Source organism: Trichechus manatus, unplaced genomic scaffold (genome assembly GCF_000243295.1).
Source record: "Trichechus manatus latirostris isolate Lorelei unplaced genomic scaffold, TriManLat1.0 scaffold00002, whole genome shotgun sequence".
In the NCBI taxonomy this organism is placed as follows: Eukaryota; Metazoa; Chordata; class Mammalia; order Sirenia; family Trichechidae; genus Trichechus; species Trichechus manatus.
In genome coordinates, this window is record NW_004443938.1 from 11,029,358 (window position 1) to 11,040,257 (window position 10,900).

Here is a 10,900-nt window from a genome sequence, read left to right on the forward strand (position 1 = left end):
CTTGATGGGTTTGTATGAACTTGTATTATTGCCTCAGAAAACTTAAAATCCCATGAATAAGTTTATGAGTTTTACTATTACAGTTACTAAGAACAGCTAGATTACATTTAAAAGTCCCATTTTCGTTACACATATCGCTAGCAGTGGTGAATTGTAGAGCTGTAAGAAAGCTGTAATTTGTAACTTCTTTTTGCATATTGTCCCTGGGTGGTGCAAAGGTTTGTGTTTGAATACTAATCTAAAGGTTGGCGGTTCAGATCCACCCAGCGGCAACAGAGAGGAAAGGCCTGGCGATCTGCTTCCATAAAGACTACGGCCAAGAAAATCTTTGAGCAGTTCTACTCTAACTAATGGGGTTGCCTTGAGTTGGAATTGACTCTATGGCAATGGGTGTAGTTTTTGTATTTTTTTGGCATTTTAGCAATTAAAATTTGTTCATATTCTGTAACGTGCTTCTGGGAAATGTTTGGTCTCTGGGGTCTCCATCTGCAAGATGGCTAAGAGGGCCTTTCCACTTGTGGCCCAGACGCGGGGGTACGCAGGTGCCCTTGTGTGCCAGCATAACTCTTTGTGTCCTCCCAAGTAGGGTTCCTCACCAATCCCCCCCCCACGAAAGTGGCAGAATGGGGCTCTGCTGTCCACGACCAGAGTTTGTCTTTCTGAGCCACGCTGCCTGGACAAGAGGCGGGAGGAGGCTGACAACCTCATTGTCTCCTTTTCCAAGTCCAGAGTAGCTGCTGGGCCAGCCGTCTCAAGCAGTGGCCACACTGAGCATGGGAGACTAAAGGAGTTAACACCTTATTGACTGCCTGCCTTGTGATAGCAACTGTGGCCATTGTCCTTGTCTTGGGGACTGATGGGATGGGAATCCAGCCTAGACTCGGAGTCCGGAGCACCTGTGCTCTCCGTATATGCTGTGCAGCCCCCTGCCCTGTGAGACTTCTGTAGCCCTCTTGTCTTTCTTTCTATGGGAGAGGAAGAGGCGAGCAGTTAGCATTGTGATGTTCATTACCAAAAAGCGGTTACCTAACTGTGGACCAGTTCAGGCCCTGTAGACGGGATACATTTCTGGAATTGATCCAGGGGTCAGAGTTCACAAGGCAACTATCCTTTTTTGTGGGAAACTGAAACAGGCTTGAGTCTCTTTACTAATATTTGTAATTCAACTGAAATGTAATATGGAGTTATTTTTTTTAAAAGTGCTCAACTGACATATCCCGTAGTGTGTGGCGTTTTTGTGTTTGGGGGCGTGTATGGGAATTCTATGTTTTAATGTTTCTGTACTGAACTGTATTGTGTTCCTCAGTCTACTAATCAGTGGCTTCCACAAGGAACAGAATCATGGCAGTCATGTTCCGGAGAGCATGTACAGCTTGATAAACTACCCAGTTCAGAAATATAGTCCTCAGTATGTTTTTATGAAATTCCAGACTTCGAACGTTTGAGTAATTTACAGACCAAGCTGTCCTGTGGACTGCTGCCATCTAGTGGGAGAACGGAGTAGTTCAGCGGGAAGAGGAAGTTGCCACATTTTGGAAGATTTGCTTGTGACAATCAGGAACCCTGAATAAGGGAAAAGGTCCCATGATTTAGGAAATGACCAATGTGTGAAGGATGTGGAAGTGTTGTTGGGGAGGCTGGGGGAACAGCACAATTGTGAAAGTTTTTCCTACACAGCAACATCTGATGCCCAGGAACCTTCTCAGTGTTTCAAAAACAGCTTGATTTCAGCTCTTTTCATGTAGCATCAAAGCTTTACTTGTTTAGTGAAAGCTACTGGAAAAAAAGCATTACGTTATTGTAGTATATTGTCTATAAGTTAATAAGGACCTACAGAGTTTTCTTTTATTTAAAGAATGTATTTTAAAAACTATTAAAAAGTTAAATTTTTAGGCTTGAAAATTTGGGAAAAAAGAAGAGTATGGATAAGATAATATCATCCATCATCTCATCGTATGTAACTGACTAACAAATACTTTTAAAGTAAACTTATTTAACTTTCATTTTACTGGATTTATCAGAAGAAAAAAGAAACTGAAGTGAAATCAAAGAAAAAAAAGTTGAACTTCAGAAAAGTGGTCTTAAAAATAGATATTAAGACCCCAACATTTCTATTAACATTTTAAAGTCATTACATAAACTTTTTCATTTAAGATGTTGAAGTTGTTAAACTGATGATCAATAAACATATTTCTTTCCTATTAGAAAAATTTAGTTACTATTGATTTATTAAAAAATATAGAAAGTACATTTATTTTTAGGATGATTCTCCTAGAAAAATTAATAGAGAAACACTGACTTGTAAGAAGAATAATTTGTAAACATGGCAAAAAACCAGTCGGTCTGTGTAAAACAACAACAACAAAACAAACCCAGACACTGAAGAGATTATCTGTGTACTCAGATCATCACTCAGTTCCCCTTACCTTTCTGAATTGCTGAACAATTCAGGTTTGGCTTTATTGTTTCAGAAAGCGCATTCCTCACACACGTTTTAATGTGGGCTTTAAGAATAGCAGTCGAGAGCGTTTTCCAGTATGTAATCTCCACGAGGGCAGCACCTATGGTCAGTGGTTCTCCGTGTCCTTCACGTTGCCTCTCGGTATCTTGCGAATGAGGAGCGAGCGCTCCATATCGAGCAAGAGAATTTCCATTTTTCCTAACAGTTCAGCTAATCTGTAACTTCTTGAAGGCTTAGAGAAAAATTTATATTTGGCCTACTTATTTAGCCTGATAGAAAGTCTTTTTGGTGTCCATTTACTTTCCCAAGTATTTTGAGAATACATTCAGATATTTCAAACATGAAATCTCTCTTTTTTTTAAATTCTAGCTACCAGAGAATTAGTATTTATTTCGTAGAAATTATATTTTTATAGATTGAATCATCTAGTCAGTCAACAAATATCTACTGAGTCCCTGCTATATACGAGGCAATATTTTAGGCCTGAGGATGCAGCAGTGACCAAAAATCCTTGTCCTCATTGGAGCTCACATTCTGGCAGGGCGAGATGATAAAAAAGTAAACACGTAGTGTGCAAATGGTTATAAGTCCTCCAGAAAACAAAGTAGGGAGGGAGTGGTGGGGAATGGCTCATTCACGTACCTTGGTCAGGGAAGGCCTCAGGTCAGGTGACCTTCCAGTAGAGACCCGAAGGAAAAATGAAGGAATGAACCACAAGGCTACCTGAGGGAAGAGTTAGAGAGAAGGAGTGGTCCGTCAGAGCCCTAAGCTGGGAGCAAACTCAGTTTTTCATGTAAGTGCCAGGAGGCCGGCGTGGCTGGATTTGGGTGAGGGAGAGGACGACAATGAGAAGATGCAGACAGAGGTCACAGAGGGTCCCATGATGTGCAACTTTGTAGCTGATTGTAAGGACTTGGGGTTGGCTCTGAGTGAGCAGGGCAGCTCTTGCAGGGGTTTGAGGAGAGGAGGGCCATGGTTGGCCTAGGTTTTTAGAGGAGCCCTCTGGTGCCTGGGGCGAGACCAGACGATGCGGGGGCAGATGTGGAAGCAGGAGACCAGTGAGGAGATGTTGGCAGTGATGCGGGTGGGAGGTGCCGGTGATGTGGGCCAGAGGAGTAGCAGCACAGGTGGGAAGATGCGATTGGATTCTGGACATGTTTTGAAGGTAGAGCTGGGTTTGCTGGTGGATTAGCTATGGGGTGTGAGAGGAGAGAAGTCACAAATGACCTCAAGGAATGAAAAATGTCCTAAGAAACGGAGGAGGTGGCATTCACTGAGAGGAAAGGCCACAGGATAAGTAAGCTTGGCAGAGGGAGATCAGGAGTTCAGTTTTGAATATGTTGGGCTTCTTGTTAAAGTAACGTTGAAATATTCCCCAATGAAATACTGTTGAAAATGAGAGTTGAACAATTTCTGTAGAGTCTATTTATTGAATCATACATTTTAGTATTCCATTATGTTCTATCTCTGTTGTCTTAATTACTTCATTTTCTGAAATCTTTTCTATCCAAGAAAACCCTGAGCTCCTTGAAGATCATGAGTGAATTTACTGTGACCTTTGCAACCTGCTGGGCCTCTCACTGTTGGTCAGCTTTTATTAATTGAACTGGAAAGCAGCTGGGACAAGTAATGTCGGGAGGGTCCTTTTCTTTGTAGAATTCTGAACTTGTGATATTTCAGGACCAATAGGGATGCTATAGATGAGCTGGTCTAGTTATCTGACATTTTACAAAGAAAAATACGAGTGTGTTGAATGGCTGAACAAGTAAGCATTAAAAAAAAAAAATGTGTTTGCATTTTAACATTTCAGATGATGTTACAACCCAGATAGCTCTCCAGCCTGCGCTGAAGTTCAATGGCGGAGGTCACATTAATCATAGCATCTTCTGGACAAACCTGAGCCCTAATGGCGGTGGAGAACCCAAAGGTCGGTATACACTGATGCACCCTTTTCTACATTTTGTGCATAACAGGAACAATTGTTGATTTTCTTGTTACCTTAATTCTCTCTGAGGATCACTACTGGTGTATTTTTTGTAACAAGAAGTGCAATGAAGTCGTAACTTTCGAAGGAATGTAACTAAGGATGGCTAATGCATTCAGGTAGCTGTATCATCAGACCTTATGCCCCCCCCCCCATATACATACAATTTGGCTTAAATGTACTGTACCTCATGTTAGGAAAAGACCATCACTGAAAATACAGTTTCTTCATTTATATGATATAGGTGCAATCAAAGGACTGTTTTAAGAATAAAGTTATTATACATAAAGCATTAAATTAAAATAGTTCCTTTTGCTGTTATTTTACTGTTTTTCTTCACTGTAAAGTCAGTTACCCCCGAAAATTGGGTTTTCCAGGTGTAAAAGCTTCAGGTAAGAGGGAAGCCCAGAGCTGCATGGTCTTGTTTACGACCGTTGCTTATGAACTTCTCATGTGTCTGTGAGGGCCAGACTCCATGAGCACCTTCCTCACCCCAGGGAAGGCATGGGGCAGGCATCCAGCTCTCCTCTCGTTTCTTGCTCCTTGCATGTATCCTAAGTTTCTGTGTTTTTTTTTTTTTGTTTGTTTGTTTCTGTTTTTATTTTTTTGCTTTTAACCCGCGTTGTAGAAGACAGCATATTTTAAGCATCTGAAATAAGCAGTTTCATTTTGAGGTAATGACGAATAGGGGCGTAAGTACGGGAAGCTGGACAGTTTGTTTTCTCTGCGTGAGGTCTTCAGACCATGACTTAATACTTTAGAAATCTGTGAGTTGCCAGAATATCAGATATACCCACATTCAACCAAGAAGTTTTGGTACTCTGCTGTTTTGTATAATCTGTACCACTTTATTCCATAATTTGTGCCTATGATAAATGATTGCTTTTAAACCAGTGGGATAAGAGAATTAGTAGTTTTGGCCCAGTTGATTTAGTTGATAGGCTTAACCTAGTGTTAATATTCTAGATTGCTACAGAATAAAAGGGTTATAGTTCTTAGAGTGTACTTTTAGTTCAGTAATAGGAGAGAAAATCACTCTTTTTAAAACAGTATAATTTATAAGATAAATCCAGGCTGCTTTGGAAAGGAATCACATAACAGCTACCACTTTTTATTCCCTAATTGGGACATAGAGCAGATAGGATAAAAGTCAAAGTAAAAGTTTCTATTGAGAGGACAAAACAAAAAAAAATGGAAATGATTATTTCTTTCCTGCTGCAGATAGCACAGTGAGTGGAGAAATCCCTCTCAGCCTCCATTGAAAAAGCATATTAACATTGTGAAACCTTAGGATACTGGTGTCAGGACAGTGGAACACTGGTATGATGTAGGCTTACTGGGTTGTGGTATCCCTTCTGTATGCTGCTATCTAGTTGTAATATTTCAATATCTGTGACATAATATAAGCTGAACTCTGTTTACACACGGTATCTTTGGATTTTTTGTTTTTTAATAGGGGAATTGCTGGAGGCCATCGTACGTGACTTTGGTTCCTTTGAGAAGTTTACGAAGAAGTTGACAGCTGTGTGTGTTGGCGTTCAGGGTTCAGGCTGGGGTTGGCTTGGTTTCAACAAGGAACGGGGACTCTTACAGATTGCCGCTTGTTCTAATCAGGACCCACTGGAAGGAACAACAGGTTAGATATGAAGATTGTTAGAGATGTCTTTAGGAGAGAGAGTTTATTACAAGGAATTTAACTAGAAATAAGGAAAATTAGCAGTGTTTGAACTTATCATGGCCGTGTAATAATTTGAGGAAATCTTAACAGATGATAAAAACCAAAAATCAAAGCTGTTGCTGTCAGGTCGATTCCGACTGCTAGTGACCCTCTAGGACAGAGTAGAACTGCCCTGTAGGGTTTCCAAGGAGCAGCTGGTGGTTTGGAACCGCTCACCTTTTGGTTAGCAGCCGTAGCTCTTAACCACTGCGCCACCAGGGCTCCTAACGGATGATACTCAGGGTCTTTTGTGTACACAAAAATGCTTTTAAAGTCCTTGACATTTTGTAAAATAAGTGCATGTAATTAACAACAACAACAAAAATGTTTTAAACATAAAACTCTGCTTCTTTCTACAGATAATTAGCATAAGCTTACATGATACGTACACTAAAATAAAAATAGGTTGGATAAACAAGAGCAAGGAAAAGAAATCCAAGCTCAGTCTGGCTGCAGAGTTTGCACTGTCATCCCTTCGGCTGAGCACTGCCTTTCAAACTTCTTTTGTTGTAAAACTGAGACTAGAACTCAAGTTCCCAGATTTCTGCCTTTATTAGGGGTCTTTGGTAGAGGACGATATTTTGCTTAGAAGCTCCTTGCTGGGTTCACCAGATCTTTTTTTTTTTATTCTATTTTATGTTGAGCCAAAGTGAACTAGAAGCCCTTTCTAACATGTCATTTAAGAGTATGGAAATAGAACCATAAGCCAACCAGCAGTTAGCTGCACTTTTGATCTTTGAGGTGAAGAATCTAAAGCGATGCCCTCACGTTATAAAGCAGTAGTTCTCACCCACTTTTTCTACGACATCATATGTCAGGAGACTTGCTTGCATGACTCAGTTCCCTGGATGTTCTTAGGTTTTGCTGGAATCTAAATAGCTCTTTTGGGAAAGTGAGATGCAATGAGAATTTGTAAAAGCCACAAAAGATTTGGGAGCCCTAAATAACTGTCAAGGGTCAGGTATATACATAAAGGCACCCGACTGGAGAGGCTGTGATTTATAGGTAAATCCTAACTACACTTCTCCCCCTCCTACTAAAGAAAGCCCGTTGGAATGAAAAGAAATGAAAGCGATGGTAATTTATTTATGGGAAAAATAATTTATAAATTTACCACTTTAATTAGAGACCTCACAACTGATCAAGACACACTGGTTGAGAATTATTTTCATAGAGGAGAGCTATCATTTAGTTTGAGAGTTTTCTAAAGTGAATGTTTTCTAGATACAACTAAGTTCTTCATCTATTATTACTTAATTTCTGAAGACATATTTTTTTCCTTAGTCTTATTCAGTTTCCCTTACTAACTTATTCTTTATTAATTTCTCATGAATTCTTTGTATTCCCTATGACTAAAATTAGCCTTGGGGAGCAGAGCAGTTTCTCATAACCTGGATGAGTGCTCAGATACTTTGCAAGAGATGCTTGGGAGTCCTCACTCAGCCCCATAACCCTAATGCGCCCTAACTGAGGCTTTTGAGACTGCCAGTTAGGAACACTGGGAGAATTGGCTCTAATGAATCTGTTACTGGTATTTAAGAACAGCTGGCACGGTACCGTGGAGGCCTGGTGGCAAAGTGGTTAAGACCTAAGTTTGCTAACCAAAGGGTTGGCAGTTCCAATCTATCAGCTGCTTCTTGGAAACCCTGTGGGGCAGTTCTCCTCTGTCCTGTAGGGTCACTATGAGTCGGAATCAATGAAGTTTTTATTATGATAACTATGGTTAATTGATTTCCCCAAGTCTGTCTTAACCATTTTTACTATATCACATTTTCTTCCAAAGAGGAAAGTTTAAAATCTTTTTAATAAGAATGTTTATTCTTAATGCAGATTTCCTATTATATAAGAAACTGAAACGTGAATGAGAATGTTGTAGCAGATGATTTTGGGTGCATAGGTTAGTTAAAGTTTAAATTGAGAAGATGCAGCCTTTTAGGTTGAAATTCAGTGTTTGCTTTTTTTTTCTTCTTTCCCTATAGGTCTTATTCCACTGCTGGGGATTGATGTGTGGGAGCATGCTTATTACCTTCAGTATAAAAATGTCAGACCTGATTACTTAAAAGCTATTTGGAAGGTGATCAACTGGGACAACGTAACTGCAAGATACATGGCTTGCAAAAAGTAAAACATTATCATTGTACTGCGTAGGTCAAGCTCTTGATGACTATTTTTGTAGTGGTGTAGAGTATTGCAATATACTAATAAGCTGCTTTATTGTATATCATTTCTTAAATGTTGCTTATTCAAATATGTGATAAACAGAATTTAATGCTATGAATGTTCGGTTGTTTTAAAATTTTGTTATTGGGCAGTTGTGAAAATATTGAATGCTTTGCATGATTTAATTTTTTGATTGAATGTTGTCTTCAGAGAGCTGAGAGCCTAACCAAAAAGAAAACCCTTTGCCGTCGAGTCAATTCCAACTCATAGCGAAGATAGCCTAGGAGGTTGTAATTGTCATCATGAAACCCATCAAAAATATTCCATCCCTAGATGATTGGGACCCGTAGGGAAGCCTTTCTAATCCTCTTCTATTGCAATTATAGAAAATCTAGTCTTGCCCCAGCTTGACAGTAAAATCCACCCAAGGGAAATTACTCAATTTTCTACTGAAAATGGCTTTCTGTAAGTAATCCTCTGCCTACTATAACGTCTGATAGATATCACCCAGTGGTCTTTATTGTGGATAGCCCCATGTTTCACAGAGTTAACACATATTTAAAAAAAAAGAAAAACTAGATTGGTAATTGAGAACTGCTTTATTATAAAAAGATAGTTGTGTTTTTGAATTTTTCAAATATGAAAACTATAATGTGAAATTTTGTCCTTAAGATAAATGTATCGTATAAAAGTGCTCAAAGTGGACAAATTCGGGCCTTGTTGATAAAATCGATGACAGAAGTTAGACCACAGATGTTTCTGGCCAGGCTCCTGCCCCTGCATGACACCTCCTTCCTGAGCGTCCCTCGGTCAAGCACAGCCCTCCCCAGGAGGGCAAACTGACCTCAGGACGAGGCTGGCCTCACTCCTCCCTCAGAACCAATTATTTTCCAAGATGTGCTTTTGAGTTATTCTGTCTTTTTTGTTGTTTTTCATTTTCTTTTCCAAAATGTACAATCACTATATATTGTGTTGTTTTTCAGTAAAGGAAAAATATACCCACAAGACAGTGACACCGCATGTCAAATTCTGTTCCTGTTTAGTTCTTGCAAACTGAGCTGTATTCTATGTAAATGTAGCAGGGATCCTTTTTTGTATTTGGTTAACCCATTGTCATGCATTCCCCCATGATGTTCATCCTCTTCCTAATGATTTTAATCGATGTGTGATGTTTTATCCATTGGACATTTCCGAATTTATTTTACTGGCTGTATTACTGGATATTTTGCCTGTTTCCAGTTGTTGTTATAAATAATGCTATTGGAATATTCTCTATATAGGTTTTCTTTTAAACCTATTTAGTAACAGGAAGTCTTCCCAACTTCATCTTTCTATTTTTAATTTTCCCCCAACATAATTGTTATATATGTATTTTTTTTTCATGGAAAAATGGAGTAACTTAGAAGTTTCAATATTGAAGACTGAAGTTTTTAAAAAAAATTCAAGGCACTTTTCTCTTAGAATCCAATTAGAAAGCTATTCAGGCTTTCAGGATTGTCAGCAGTGCTGGTGAGACCATTGATGACTCTGTGTGTGCGCGCGCACTTATGTTTGTGTTCATTCATTGAGAAAGCTGGAGACTGTGATTGCCATTCTTTATATACCACAGCCGTGACTTTCATGGGGCTCAGATGGGAGTCATGTGATTACTGCTTGTCTATGTAAACAGTGTTTAAACAGACCAGCTAGAAAACTAGGGTCCTTTCGAAAGACGCGCTTTTGAATACAAGTAGTAGTCAACTAGATCTTGCTTTGTATGGAACTAACAAATTTATGCAGAGATTACTGATTTATATAAAGCTTTTGGGCTCCTACTAAGCTTTAAGATTGCAAAACTATTCAATATTGAAATTTCTGTGGGGCTCTATTTTTGCTTTGAGTTTATGTTGAGAGAACAGTGGAAGGAGGAGGAAAGCACGCTGCTTCAGTAGAGCATTTTCCTCCCCGTCGGGTAGGTTTGTTTAAGAGATCAAGGTCACTTAAACCAACTACAGACTTTAATCATCCAGCGGAAAATGAGAATGTAGGATTCTGTGGGGCCCCGTTTTCATAAGAGAGAAGAGAAGAAAGTAAAAGTGCAGTTTCTTCCGAAAGAACGTGTAGTTTTCATCCAAGGGGAGCTTGTGATGACGCAGCAGGGCCCGCCCACCCGCGTCACCGATGTGCCAGAAGAGCCTCTGAATGACAGGTGCTGAAAGGACACAAGGACGCAGAACAACTCCTGCCTGTGAAATAGTATTGTGGCTTGAACTGTAGTGTAATAATTAAACTTTCATGTTGAGAAATTACCGCTTGATTGCACTCTCAAATTCATGATATTAAAGTGAGGTTTGTGTCTGTATTGAGCACCTTTTAAATAAAATTTAGATTGATGTGTGTTGTGAATCATATCTAAAACTAGGTGTAAATACAAGTCTTATTTTCTGTTTCAATTTTGGGGAACTACTGTTTGGGAAAATGATTAGTGAATATTTTATAAATTACTGTTTCTCATTACCAGTCATACCTAACGATCCCAGCAAGCTAATGTCCTGTCTCGTAAGGTGTGCATCAAAGCAATTACACACTACAGCTCTTA

At 39.4% G+C, this 10,900-nt stretch overlaps 1 protein-coding gene across 1 annotated transcript in view; it reads left to right on the forward strand.

The window, feature by feature from the left end:
- The window catches only part of SOD2 (superoxide dismutase 2), a 12,192-nt gene extending 1,497 nt beyond the window's left edge, over positions 1-10,695 (forward strand). The window contains exons 3-5 of the mRNA XM_023728677.1: positions 4,272-4,388; positions 5,902-6,081; positions 8,142-10,695. Coding sequence (XP_023584445.1) covers positions 4,272-4,388; positions 5,902-6,081; positions 8,142-8,287 — 443 coding nt within the window. The 3' untranslated portion in view covers positions 8,288-10,695. The remainder of the gene's footprint in view (positions 1-4,271; positions 4,389-5,901; positions 6,082-8,141) is intronic.
- The last annotated feature ends 205 nt before the right edge of the window (positions 10,696-10,900 follow it).